The sequence below is a fragment of the Panicum virgatum genome, chromosome 7K (genome assembly GCF_016808335.1).
Source record: "Panicum virgatum strain AP13 chromosome 7K, P.virgatum_v5, whole genome shotgun sequence".
Classification (NCBI taxonomy): Eukaryota; Viridiplantae; Streptophyta; class Magnoliopsida; order Poales; family Poaceae; genus Panicum; species Panicum virgatum.
Window position 1 is genome coordinate 19,815,348 of NC_053142.1, and position 13,215 is coordinate 19,828,562.

Genomic DNA, 13,215 nt, shown 5'->3' on the forward strand with positions numbered 1-13,215 from the left:
GCGATTGAGTGGTGTTGTTAGGGTTTGAAGGTATCGGACAAGTATCCACAGGTATCCGATTTATTTTTATTATTTGAAAATACCTAAATAGTCCGATACTTACGAGATACGCATCCAAGAGTATCCGTGGAGTACGAGTATCCAATACGGTATCCGATACCGGTACGTGAGTTTTGCGAAGTATCCGCGGATCATAGGCCTCCAACGCCGCAGCTTCGCTGCCGCCTCCTCTCCCGTCTTACGGGAGCATGCTGACAATGGCCTCTCCCTCAAGGAGTCCGCGCGTGTGCTGCTCGTGCTGTCCGCGCTCTACGGCGCCCTCTCCCTCCGCGCGTATTGCATCCATTGCCTGCATGGCATTAGAAATCGGATTGACTTGTTTGGGCTCTCTGCTAGGGGGCTGCTCTGCTCAACTTGTGTTCGATGAAATGCTCCTTAGGGGATAAGAAGTTAAGAACCCTGGTTTCGTGCAATCATGTGAAATCAAATCTTCTTGATCTAGGTCACCAACCAATGTGGTTAACATTTTACCTTAATTACAATAGTGTGCTTATTGGTTCATGCACTAACCGTTGTTTGCTTCTTCTAGGTCTTCTTATTTTTACACTGGCATGGTGCAGGTTTGTGACTATGTTTCCGTTTATGCAACCTTCTTGTTGGTGGCATGATGGTGCATTTATTGGAAGAAAAATGCTCAGCTTTTGAACCAAACGGAAGCATGTGTAACATATCATGTTGGTTTTTTTTCGTACTTGTATGGTGTATGTGTTATTTAGCTAGGAATTTTAGGGGAAGGCATCAAGTTTAGGAATTTTAGTGACTAATCTCATAACTGTTTTCTGTTTGGGATGTCTGAGCGACGGAGGGAGTAATCTCATACTGTTTGTTACTTTCCAACTTGCTTGGACTGAATGAAACATAAGTAAGAAAGAAAACTACTCCGTGGCATTGAACTTGTACAGTTTTACCGAACATGATTGATTGCTCCATTCTTGAAACAGGACCTGTTGATCCCTTTTTGCTTTAGATTAGGCTATAAGTGTACTCAGATAAAATTATAGATATGGCACAATACTTTATATGCTCAGATTTTGGTTGCAACTTATCCCTTGTAAGCTTTAACTTGAGCGTCACTAACTAAAAGTGCACTTTTCAGACCTCTCTCTTTTGATCAGGCTATGTCAAGCATTACTGATGGCTATTCGATGCTGGGTGTCTTGGTGCAAACATCAAGTGGCAGTAAACACTGTGGCAGCAATGATGGATCAATTGCATACAAGTCTGCATCTTTGCATCAATTGCAAAATGACAATCTAAACTTCAAATAGCCCCTGCTGCAGTGCAGAAAAGCTCTTCCTGTTTGTATGTTTTCTGAGTCAAATACAACACATTGTTTACTTCTCTCTATTATGCATCTCACCATGTTATCTAGATTGATTTGCACCGTTTTGTAAAACAAACAAACACTGATTGCAGCGTATTGTCACGTATCTACAGAGCAAGTTGGGAAAAATATATTTTGACTGAAATTGCAGTAAGTACCAACATTTCTCTCTCAACTGTTATTCTTTACTCTTCCACATCCAATTAGATTGGCAGTAACCATTTGTCCTTTGTTTTGAGCGTCTGATTAACTGCAGGGCAGATAGATTGACTGACTACTCCCAAACCGACACAGCAACGACCTGCGCTGGGTGATATCACCAACACCCAGAACACTGGTACTTTGATTACACATTGCACTTGGTTTGCTCAAATTCCATCCTGATTTTCCTCACTGTGTATATTAAATCCAGAACCTGCGCTGAGCGATATCACCGACACCCATAGCACAGGTACTTTTATTACACATTGCACTCCGTTTCGACGAATTGCATCCTGATTGCCTACCAGTTGTATATTAAATCCTGACTTATTGCCTACCATGCGTCTGTATATGCTTTGCAACCAGGTTCTTTGGATGATGCCGAGCGTAAGAGGCTAGAGAGGAACAACAATCGGCGCAAACGTCGAGCTGAAATGACCGATGAACAAAGGCAAGAGATAAATAGGAAACAGCGTGAGTACCGACAAAAAAAGAAGGCAGAATCAAGCCACACTACTCCTGCAGTGACAGGTTGGTAAACAAACAGTCGCGTGCAGCCCTGCATCACATGAAAATTTGAAACACACCTCACAAAAATGTGCCTTTTATAGGTGGGAGTATTCAGCTATCTGCTGGCTCACCGTTTCTAAGTGCTGTCTCCACCGTTGTCCAAACAGAAGACAAGGAAAACCTTGATCCAGATGACCCCATCGAGTGGCTACACAGAAATGATAATTATGTGCCAGTCCGAGTAACCAGTTATTCTACAACTACTAATTCTGGCAATTCTAGCTTCATGAACAGGCCGTCAAGTATTGCAACTGTCCCGTCTCAAGGTGGCCTACTTATACGTTTCCATTCCCTACTTCAGTCTACGTATTTATTGAGTTCTTCGGTGTTGTCATGAACGTATATAATTTTTGAACGAACGGGCACGAGATTGTGCCTATTTCATTGATAGAGAAGAAGAGTACAAACCGGAGGGCCGGTAACAAAAATTACACTTGCGGTACTATAGAAGCTAAATTCTTTGCTCCTGCTGCTGCCCAAAACGCTGCTTCCGCCTTAACTTTCTCCAATAACCTATTTGGTGGCGTTTCCTTTTGATTAAAGACTCTATTGTTTCTCTCCTTCCAGACCTCCCAACTGATTAGCATGGTTAGGCTCCGTACGGCCTTCTTTGGCACAGCCGCCGTGGTACTGATGTTTAGCCACCAAGAGAGCGCACTGTCACTCGGTCTCCACCTGTTTGGCTTGAGCTGTGGATAGCCGATCCATTCCGCAGCGAGCTGCCAGATCTTTTTGGTATATCTGCATTCAGAGAGCAAATGGTGTGCCGATTCTATGACTCTCCTGCAGAGGGGGCATGAAGGCGAGTGTGGCCATCCCCTCCTTGCCAGCCTATCGGAAGTCCACACACGGTTTTGAGTGATGAGCCAGGTGAAAGATTTGCATTTTGGCGGTGCCCAAGTCCTCCAGATTGTGTTTGGCATCGCTGCCTTGGTGCAACCAATGAACTACGCTTTGTAGGCTGACGCAGTTGTGTATGTTCCTGAGGGTGTGAATTTCCAGCGGATTTGGTCTTCAAGATCAGGCAATAGTCGTACATTTCGCACTTGCTCCCAGAGCTTACAAAACTCTAAGAGGTGAGTAGTGGTTAGGTGACTATTACGAAGTATGTCCCTGATCCACGTGTTTCCTGCTAGTGCCTCCGCTACTGTTTTCCGTTTGCAATTTGATATACTGAAGAGGTTTGGCGCTACATCTCTTGGTCTGCATCCACCTAACCATCCAGAGCTCCAGAAGCTTGTCCTCGTTCCATTGCCAATTGTGATTTGTGTGCAGGCGGCAAAAAGTAGTCTGTCCGTAGTGTCGCATGGAGTTTCTGTCCCAACCCAAGTTTTTTGTGGCGATACCCATTCATGCCAAAGCCATCGAAGCCGTAGTGCCCTTGCGAAGCATTCCAGATTAAGAATGCCGAGGCCACCATTCTCTTTTGGCAGGCAAGTACGGATCCAGTTTACCTTGCATTTGCCTCCCGTCAGGGCCGCCTCCCCTGCCCACAAGAAGCGCTTCCTGACTCTGTCAAGATCTTCCAGAGTTTTCTTAGTTGTTCTGATGGCTGTTAGTAGGTACACTGGCTGCGAAGAGAGGATTGACTTGGTGAGACATATGCGACCCGCCTGGGTAAGATGTCTGCCGTGCCAGCCCGAAATCCTACCCAATGACTTCTCAAGTAGTGGGAGGAAGTCGATTTTCTTTAGCCGTCTGATTGATAGTGGTAGACCAAGATATTTTAATGGGAATGTTGCTCTTGCCAAAGGCAGGTCCGCCAGCACAGCATCAATGTTGATATTGTTGCAGCTAATTGGGGTGACACTTGTTTTCTGGAAGTTTGTTGTCAACCCTGTTGTTTCTCCGAACAAATGCAAAATTTTCCTGAGGTTCTGAACATCATTCCTGTTTGGTCTGATAAAAATCACCGCGTCGTCCGCATACATGGAAACTCTGAACCGCATCATGCGTCCACCCAATTTGCTAAGCAGACCTCGATCAGTTGCCACAGAGAGTAGGCGTTGCAACGTATATAATTGGAAATCCGGTTACAGGTGGGAGTTCAAGTCGGGACAAGCTCCTAAAGAATAGGGAAAGATACATCAATATGAGTCATCAAAAGAAGGATGAATTATTGCAGCAGAATCGAGAATAGAAGAGGATGAGTCACTATTTTCTCGTAATGCAGCTCACTGCTATAGCAGCTTTGTCTGTTCAATACGAAGCCGAGTTCTGCCCAAATATGACCACTTCACGTTGACAGTTAATAGCATAGAATTAACCGAAGTAGGTTCTTTTTCCTTGGATATCTTATCATATATATGGGCCAGGAATTGATATTTGACGAGTTCCAATCGTGCAGAACGCCGAACATATTTGTGCAGACAGTTCACAAATCAGGCGACCTGAATTCTGATGCAAGTCTGCATTTTGGTTGGCTATAGGAACTTCATGCCTGAACTGATCCAGGAAGCTTGGTGCTGGTGTCTTTTTTTTCTGAACCTCTATTGTTTGCGGCGCAGCAGAGTTTTCTGTCTGTAAGATATTTGGTTCCTGCTGTTCGACTGCTTCCTTATAATGGAGCTGAACTGACTAAACTCTATTCGCTTTGTTTGATGAAATGGAGCAGGGCAATCTTGCCAATTATGCCTGTACTTTGGTCAAATATGTAAACTGGAATGTGCTAATGCCTAATTTATAAGTCACTGGAATTCATGTATTTAAAACTCGATCTTAGTTTGGACTATGGATCATGTGTTGTTTGTTGTACGTTTGAAATTTACTCGTGGCGTTAGCACGGGCACCTTACTATAGCTAGTAGAAGGCGAGGAGGCCGGCAATTTAGCGCATCGTGGTGTGTGCGAGATGAGTGACGAGAGAGTCGCCGCCTCGATTTTTTTTGCACGTTCTCTTTCCTCCACATAGGATAGATTCTGATGTGTACACCCAAATAGCTAGCTGACAGCCTTGTTGCGGACGCCCTAATGCGGCAGTACTGACGAAGGGAACCAGTAAGGTTCAGTACAGATTCACTGAAGTGTCTTTACGAAAGCACCTTCAAAGAATGTCTGTTTATTGACTGTTTCTTGCACTAGTCAAATTTAAAAGTACTCCAACTAGTACAGATGCACATATCGGAGGTGTTACTTATCTAAACGAGATTCAATATGGCTGAAACAACACTTTGCTCTAGACAAATAGAATTAACAAATTAGAATAGAGATGTGCAGATAAGAGCTTACCTCAATAGTAATGTGTTGTGCGTTGCAAATCAAACTTGCCGCCACTTAGACGCATCGAAAAAAAAAATCGTTACCGTCGGCAACCGCCACCTTCACGAGCGCTCGCACCAGGGTTTAAATAAGTTAACTACCGTATGCCACCATGGATTAGTCTAGTCAGCATATGACGGGGCTAATCACTCCTTCATCAGATGATTAAATGGCATAAACTGTTGCTAGACCGGGGGAAGGATGATTAGTGCATCGGTTTAATTAGTTTAGGGATTGATTTGCACCAATTGAAACATAAAGGATGAAAGCCACACTTTTACAATAATTAATGGATGAAAAGTACACTTTTTCTTAAAATAATATGAGTTCACATTTGAGTTAGATACATGAAGTAGATTAAAGGACAGACCCAGTGCTGGTAGCTCCCACGTGAGTGGGGTCTGGGGAAGGAATAACCGAGGCAAGCCTTTCCCCTGCATGCAGAGAGGCTGCATCGAACCCAGGACCTTTTGGCTCAGTGGGGTGACTTTAACCACTGCGCCAGGTCTGTCCTATACATGAAGTAGATTGTAGACTATATATTCCCCTAGTCCATTCCATAATACTTGAGGTAGCTTAGTTCAAATGGAGGTGTACAACGTAGAGGCATATCATTGAACGTATCAAATGATAGAAGAAAATGTCAAATATACATTGTTCACTTCTTTCTATTTTCCTAAAAAATTTAGCTTGATTTATGCTGGTTGATCCAATATATAATCCTAAATTGATTTGTCATTGTCTCCACGCACAAATTAAGTTTTAGATACAAATTTTTTATAATAACAAAGGATAAGATACCCTATGTTAAAAACATGATTTAATGTTTTTTCATCGTTATTTTCATACAATTTTGTATCTCTAAGGTTAATTTTGTTTGAGATGCTCTTGATCTATTCTAATGATCATAAAAATCCTTGAGACATTTTAAATATAAGTTTTCTCAATCAATATGTAGAATTTGAATTCAAAGATGATGTGTGCACAAAGAAAAAACAAAGAAGATAAATTTCATTACGGATAGAGCAGGCAAATTAGATTAGTTTGTTGAAATATGTTGCTCAAAAAACTAGTTTGGAGGGTTAAACTGATGAAGTTGATTGCTCGGAATAGTAAATGGACTTTGTTTTCTTGTAATAACCATGCGAATCATAAATCTATTTTAACCAATATGATTAATCATTAGATTTAAAATTACCAAGTTTTTTGCCTTTCCATTCACCAAGATGTGTCCGTTCATGTTTTGATGTTTGCGAGGGAGGTAGGTGTTATAATAGGGCCGCCATCATACGCGTTACGCAACTACACGAGTGGCAAAAGACCACTGGTTGAGAGGTTTTGTTCTCTTTGTAGTGATTCAGAAGACGATGATAATGGGTATCAGTTTCGGCTACGAAGATGATAGGAGTGTCGGTGTTGGCTGACTAAAATAGGATTCATTGTTGACAAAAGGTGTGGAAAGAGGAGATAATGACCCGCAGCCATGTGGTTGCTAGAGAGCCACAGTGAGTGCACAAGTTGATCAAAAGATGTAAGTAGATAATAGGGTTAGGGTTTTGTTTTTTAATATGTAAGCACAAATTGACCTCAAGCACTAAATTAGGATTGGATAGCTTGAAAATACAAAAGTTTTGAGCAATAGAGCCTTGCTACGTATGAAAGAGTGGGGGGAAATGGATGGGAAAGAACTAGGGAAATGTTTGGTTGAGTGAGTGGTCCCGCAAAGGGCAATGTAACCAGATTACACTAGCATTAGATACATGATGGGTGCTTGCGCTCACGGTAACAGCTAATAGCAACTCCGGTTAATGTGATCGCATTCTCGTCATGGAGCACCCCTGTTGATCAAGTCCGCCTTCCCAAGACCATACGCATGAAGGAGCGCCCCACCAATACATGTGGCTCCGGCAGAGCATCGAGCTGACGTGGCGATGGCGCCATCCTGTGGGGGGGGGGGTAGGGGGTAGAGGCGAAACTGCAGCTAGGCATCGGGGTTCGCCGACCCCGATGATTTTTTGCAAAATAAATGGTAAATAACTGTTTCGCACTGTTCCAAAATGAAGTCGACCCCGACGTGCAATGAAGCAAACCCGGCGGCGTTCTCGGCTGGCTTCGCCCCTGGGGAGGGGCACTCACTGGCGGAAGGGGAACCAACTCCAGCAGGGAAAAGTTGAGAGAGATGAAGCTAGGATTTTCTTCATGAGAAAATTCCCTGTGTAGCATCCAAAAAACTTACTCTTCCCTCTATAACACCCAAACTTAAAAACTTCTCTATAGTGCACCACCGAAAATTTTGTTCGTTATCTAGCATTTCCGTTAATATGGACAGCTAACGATGTTACTTGTAAGGGAAAAAGACCCTTTTGCCCCTCTTTGGTTTCCATCCTATCTATCTGGTACATGGCTGCTATGTTAAGCGCCATTTTTTTCAGCTAACCTGACAACTCTCCAACAACATAGCCATGCATGTAGGATTACAACATTACAATTAATCAAATAAATTTTAGAGAAAATTCAAATTCACATCCACACATAATCACAACCATCCAGGATCACATTACAGATTATAGATTGAATTTGCATATAAATTCACATTATAAGTTCAAAAGTTCATGTCTAGCTTTCTAGATTATAGACTGTCAAAGCATCTAGCTCTGTAGTTTGCTTGTCGGGGAATGCTGGGCTCAAGATTTCAGGTAGCCTGCTACGAGATATGCCGTGTTTAGTTGCCTCCCGTAAAGTTTTTGAAAATGCATCTTTCTACATTTGAAGTACTAAATATAGACTAATCACAAAAATAATTACAGAACTCGTCTGTAAATCGCGAGACGAATCTAATGAGCCTAATTAATCTGCCATTAGAGACTGGTACTGTAGCATTACTGTAGCAATTTAGCGTCTAATTACAGACTAATTAGGTTCATTAGATTCGTCTCGCGATTTACAGGCAGCAGTCGCAATGCGTTTTTTATTTCGTCTATATTTAAGTCTCCATATAGGCGCCAGAATTTTTTTTTGGAATTTTGATTTTTGGAACTAAACACGGGCGATAGCTTTATAGAACAAGCAAAGCACACATCCATGTCAGAACAGACCCAGCGGCCTGCACGCTCGGGACGAGCGCCGCCTAGGGGTCTGCGCGCCTGCGCCCGAGCCGCCCCCAGAGGCCCCGCCGCCAGATGCGCCCCCTGGTGCCTCGCCGACGCCGCCGGAGCAGCCCCCAGGAGCATGGCCGCCCGCGCCGCCAGACAATGACATTTGCTCGATCTAGGGTTCAAGAATGAGTGGAGAGGAATTAACTGGCTTCCAGAGTGGGGAGATAAGTGTATTTCGGTCTTTTCACGCTGGATCTACATCCAAACTTCCGGTTGAAACTGATGGAATGGACCGAAGTGCTAAATAGAAAACAAAATTTTTAGTGATGCACTCATAGAGAAGTTTTCAAATTTGGATGCTATAGAGGGAACAACAAGTTTTTTGGATGCTACACAGAAAATTTTCTCTTTCTTCATTGCCTGTATATATCTGTTAACATTAATATCGAAGCAGTTTTAGCTTTGTATAAGCTCGGTACTCTCTCCGTCTTGAAATATAAGGTATTTTGGTTTGCCCTAAGTCAAAGTAGTCTAACTTTAACTAACTTTATAGAAAAGAGTAATAATATTGTGAATATCAAATGAGAATAATTAGATCCATTATAAAATATATTTTTATAATTTACTTATTTGATGTGTTAGACGTTAATATTCTTGTCTATACATTTGGTCAAATTTAGACTACTTTAATTTAGGACAAAGCAAAATACCTTATATTTCAGAATAGAGGGAATAGTCGTTAACATGTAAACCATTTATTGAGCAACTCAAACAAACATGTGCGCCAAAATAATCGAACCAAACGGCACTTAGACTTTTATCAAACACAATAAACTTCAGGCTTGACCGCTTGAGGCAATGAGGCAGCCAACATACGTTTCCCCCCTCAAATCTAGTCTCGTTTTTCATATCTTCCGGCAAAACATCAAAGCATGTCTGGTGTTTTAATCTCTCTTCGTAAAACTCATTCTTGCCGGACTGAACTTTATAATTTCATTGCTTTCTTGTAATGAAATAAAATTTAGTAAAAAAAAGTAATGAAATGAAATTTGGGTGCAGAAAATGTCTGGGTCAATGGTGACAGCAGATTAGAAGCCGAGGCCGAGCTCACCTGATTGATATTCTAGTTGGATTCTGGTCGAGATTAGATTTCTTTTTTTTTTGTTTTTGCATCGACTGTGATTAGTTCATCGCAGTGGCGGAACACAGTGGAGGCCAAGCTGGGCCCGCCCCCCCTCCAATGGAAATTTTGCTCTTGCATGACTCCATGCATGCATGTACACATGCAAGATTACTCTTTATTTCTTAGCTATTTCACACTGTCATTTCAATTGCCCCCACCCCCTCCCCTCTTTTAATTCAGCTCATGTTCTGCCATTGTTCATCGGGGACGGAAGGGCATCCAGGAGGAGAAAACGACGCACATGCACGTAGGATCGATCGAAATGTGACCCCTCATCCTTTCACTTGGAACCGGAAAGGAAAAAAAGAAGAATAAATAAAACATGACCCCAGGGTCGGAAGAAACAAAAGCCGCACCTGACACCTGTCACCGTGACCGACTCCTATTCCCGTGGCGGTGCCCCCCGATACAGTAGGCCCTTCTCCCGTTTGCCGCCACCGCCCCGCTCCTCCGACCACCCGCCCGCCATCCTCTCTAATTCCCTCGCCTTGGAGGCCCCTGTTCCTCTCTCTCCCCACCCCGACAAGTGATCCACGAGTTGGAGGTACTGCTGTGTACGCCTCTCCAATTCCCTCGCCTTGGAGGCCCCTGTTCCTCTCTCTCCCCACCACGACAAGTGATCCACGAGTTGGAGGTACTGCTGCGTGCGACCGTGCCTCTCCCCTTCCGCCTGTCCCACTCCTTCCCTCCTCCTCTCTGGGTTTGATGCCCTAGGCGGCATTTTCAGGTTTTGATCTCGCCGACCAGGTTTTGGGTAGAAATTGAGACCGTTTCTCCTGGAGACTACCAGACTAGATTGGAACTTTTTATGGTTTTCGTAGTGAGGCCGGATCGATTATTGACGTTGCGCCCACACATTGTACTGGTTTTTCTAGTTCTTTTTTTAGCTGATTGTTGATACTGATGTCAGGGGATCAGCTCAGTTCCATTTTTTATAATGATGAAAAAAATCAGTGCATGTGCAGCATTGCTCAAAGACTAGTATTATCCACTCAGTACTGATGGGAGCTAGGTAACCGGCACCCTGAAGTCTTCAATCAACTGTTGGCATATTGAGGCAATAGTTAGTGAGGATGAAATGAAACGATTTTGAGGAGGTGGTAGTAAGGGAAAATTTTGCCCTTTCTAGTGCAGTAAAGTTGATAAATATTTCTTTTATTTATCAGATACCACATCTTAAGCAAACTCATAGATTTAGAAGTTTATTTCTCTGTTGTAGGTGTAACTATTATTTTTTTAAATTATCGTCGAATCTGGGCTTTGACATGGCAGCGTGATGTGATTTGTATTATACTGTGCCAAGAATAATCTGATGGTAATTCACTATAGGGATGCATGATAAGTTTAGCTGTTTGGTTTCTACCATGTGACAATCTTAATTCTTTCTTGTTTCTGTTCAGGGCTTCAAGAAGACGCTACTGCTGCACGCATGAATACCATGAAGTTTTGCCGCGAGTGGTATATCCCCTCCTACATTGATCCTCTTCCTATCTCTCTCTTTCACTGGCTTGATCATTGCCTCAAATAATATAATAATTAACTAATGGTGGATGGACGTGCAGCAACAACATCCTGTACCCCAAGGAGGACAGGGACAGGCGCACCCTCTTCTTTGCATGTCGCAACTGCGAGCACCAGGTACAACCCGTCAGCCTCTATCTTTGCTCCACCAACAATCTGAATGCTATATACCCCTTGGTTAAGTTACCATCTCATCAGTCCATTTCTGCAAGAATGGTGTTCGCACACAGAACTTGAATGATTGGGTGGAATGAGCACTACAATGCTCATGGGGTGGCTTGGTTGTTCCCCTTTCCCCAAATTCTAGGATTTTGGCCATACCAATGCCATGTATCCTTAAGTGCAACCTTTGGCTACTGAATTCCCTCGTTCACTGCATCAATGCAGGGCAAAAGCTAAACATAACTGGAACAGCAATATGATTTTTATGCATTTATCAAAAAAACTCACCCCTGCTTCTGTTTTATTTATTGTGCACCTGTCTTCATTGCAGAAAGAAAAAACACAATGAAAATTCTAGTACTCTACGTCTTTCAATGTTGGTTGTGTTCTGCTTTAATGAATGGAGAATTGACGAATTTGCAATTCCTCAAACCTCCTTTCTTCCGGCTACAAGTTAAGAATAACATTACTAATCCTGGTTTGATTCAGGAGGTCTCTGACAATAACTGTGTCTATCGGAGTGAGGTGCACCACACTGCTAGGGAGCGAACACAGGTCTTGCAGGATGTAGCTTCTGACCCAACTCTTCCCAGAACCAAGACCGTCCGCTGTGCTCTCTGTGGGCACGGAGAGGCCATTTTCTTCCAGGTCTTTTTTCTTCTTGTTTTGCCTCGTCTTATTTTCATGTGATGCTATCTCTGAATGACTTGTTAAATAAAACAGTATGCTGAAATGCATCACTTTGTTAACGTTACAGTTGGATATTGCACTACTCATTTTTTTGCTGTTTCTGTCTCGTGCTGATGCCTTCATCTATATCCCTGACATCAACATGTCTTATGCAACGAGTCTGCAGTCAGATCCCAAGAAAACGTGGCCTTAAGATATAATTGTTATGTGCCAGAATAAGGGCCCCCTTTTGTGCAGTAATGCTACTAAATGCCATGAGAGCGTACCATTCATGTCTCATTCTGTATTATTCAGAACTAATGCATCTAAAGTTGAGCGATGTTTGTATTTAACTGATCCTGCTTGAATGTTTTGAGAAAATCATAAACCAATTGCTGTTTTTTAATCTTTTGCAGGCTACAGCAAGAGGGGAGGGGATGACCCTGCTCTTTATGTGCTGCAACCCTGATTGTGGTAACCGGTGGAGGGAATGATGTGCAGAATACCTATCCGTGCCTTAATGTTGCATGCTCTGGAACTTCTAATCGCTATCCCATTAGCTTGATTTATGCTGGTTGATCCATTATATAATCCTAAATTGATTTGTCATTTTCTCCACGCACAAATTAAGTTTTAGTTACAAATTTTTTATAATAACAAAGGACAAGATACCCTATGTTAAAAACATGATTTAAAGTTTTTTCATCGTTATTTTCATACAATTTTGTATCTCTAAGTTTAATTTTGTATGAGATGCTCTTGATCTATTCTAATGATCATAAAAATCCTTGAGATATTTTAAATATAAGTTTTCTCGATCAATATGTAAAATTTGAATTCAAAGATGATGTGTGCACAAAGAAAAAAAGAAGATAAATTTCATTAGGGATAGAGCAGGCAAATTAGATTAGTTTGTTGCAATATGTCTCTCAAAAAAGTAGTTTGGAGGGTTAAACTGATGAAGTTGATTGCTCGGAATAGTGAATGGACTTTGTTTTCTTGTAATAACTATGTGAATCATAAATCTATTTTAACTAATATGATTAATCATTAGATTTAAAATTACCAAATTTTTTGCCCTTCAATTCACCAAGATGTGTCCGTTCATGTTTTGATGTTTGTGAGGGAGGTAGGTGGTTTAATAGGGCATCATACGCGTTACGCGACTACATA

The 13,215-nt window shown here is 42.2% G+C and overlaps 1 protein-coding gene across 1 annotated transcript; it reads left to right on the plus strand.

Moving 5' to 3' along the window:
* The first annotated feature begins 11,119 nt into the window (after positions 1-11,119).
* Positions 11,120-12,536, plus strand: LOC120640462 (DNA-directed RNA polymerases II, IV and V subunit 9B-like). The gene is made up of 4 exons (XM_039916302.1): positions 11,120-11,148; positions 11,253-11,328; positions 11,863-12,021; positions 12,459-12,536. The coding sequence occupies exons 1-4, from the start codon at positions 11,120-11,122 to the stop codon at positions 12,534-12,536; spliced, it is 342 nt and encodes a 113-aa protein (XP_039772236.1).
* The last annotated feature ends 679 nt before the right edge of the window (positions 12,537-13,215 follow it).

Bases quoted from the DNA above. Each gene is read 5' to 3' on its own strand.
- LOC120640462 (XM_039916302.1), top strand. From the start codon at position 11,120: ATGAATACCATGAAGTTTTGCCGCGAGTG. The intron at 11,329-11,862 runs GTACAACCCGTC...GGTTTGATTCAG, and splicing joins GTCGCAACTGCGAGCACCAG to GAGGTCTCTGACAATAACTG. The intron at 12,022-12,458 runs GTCTTTTTTCTT...AATCTTTTGCAG, and splicing joins GAGAGGCCATTTTCTTCCAG to GCTACAGCAAGAGGGGAGGG.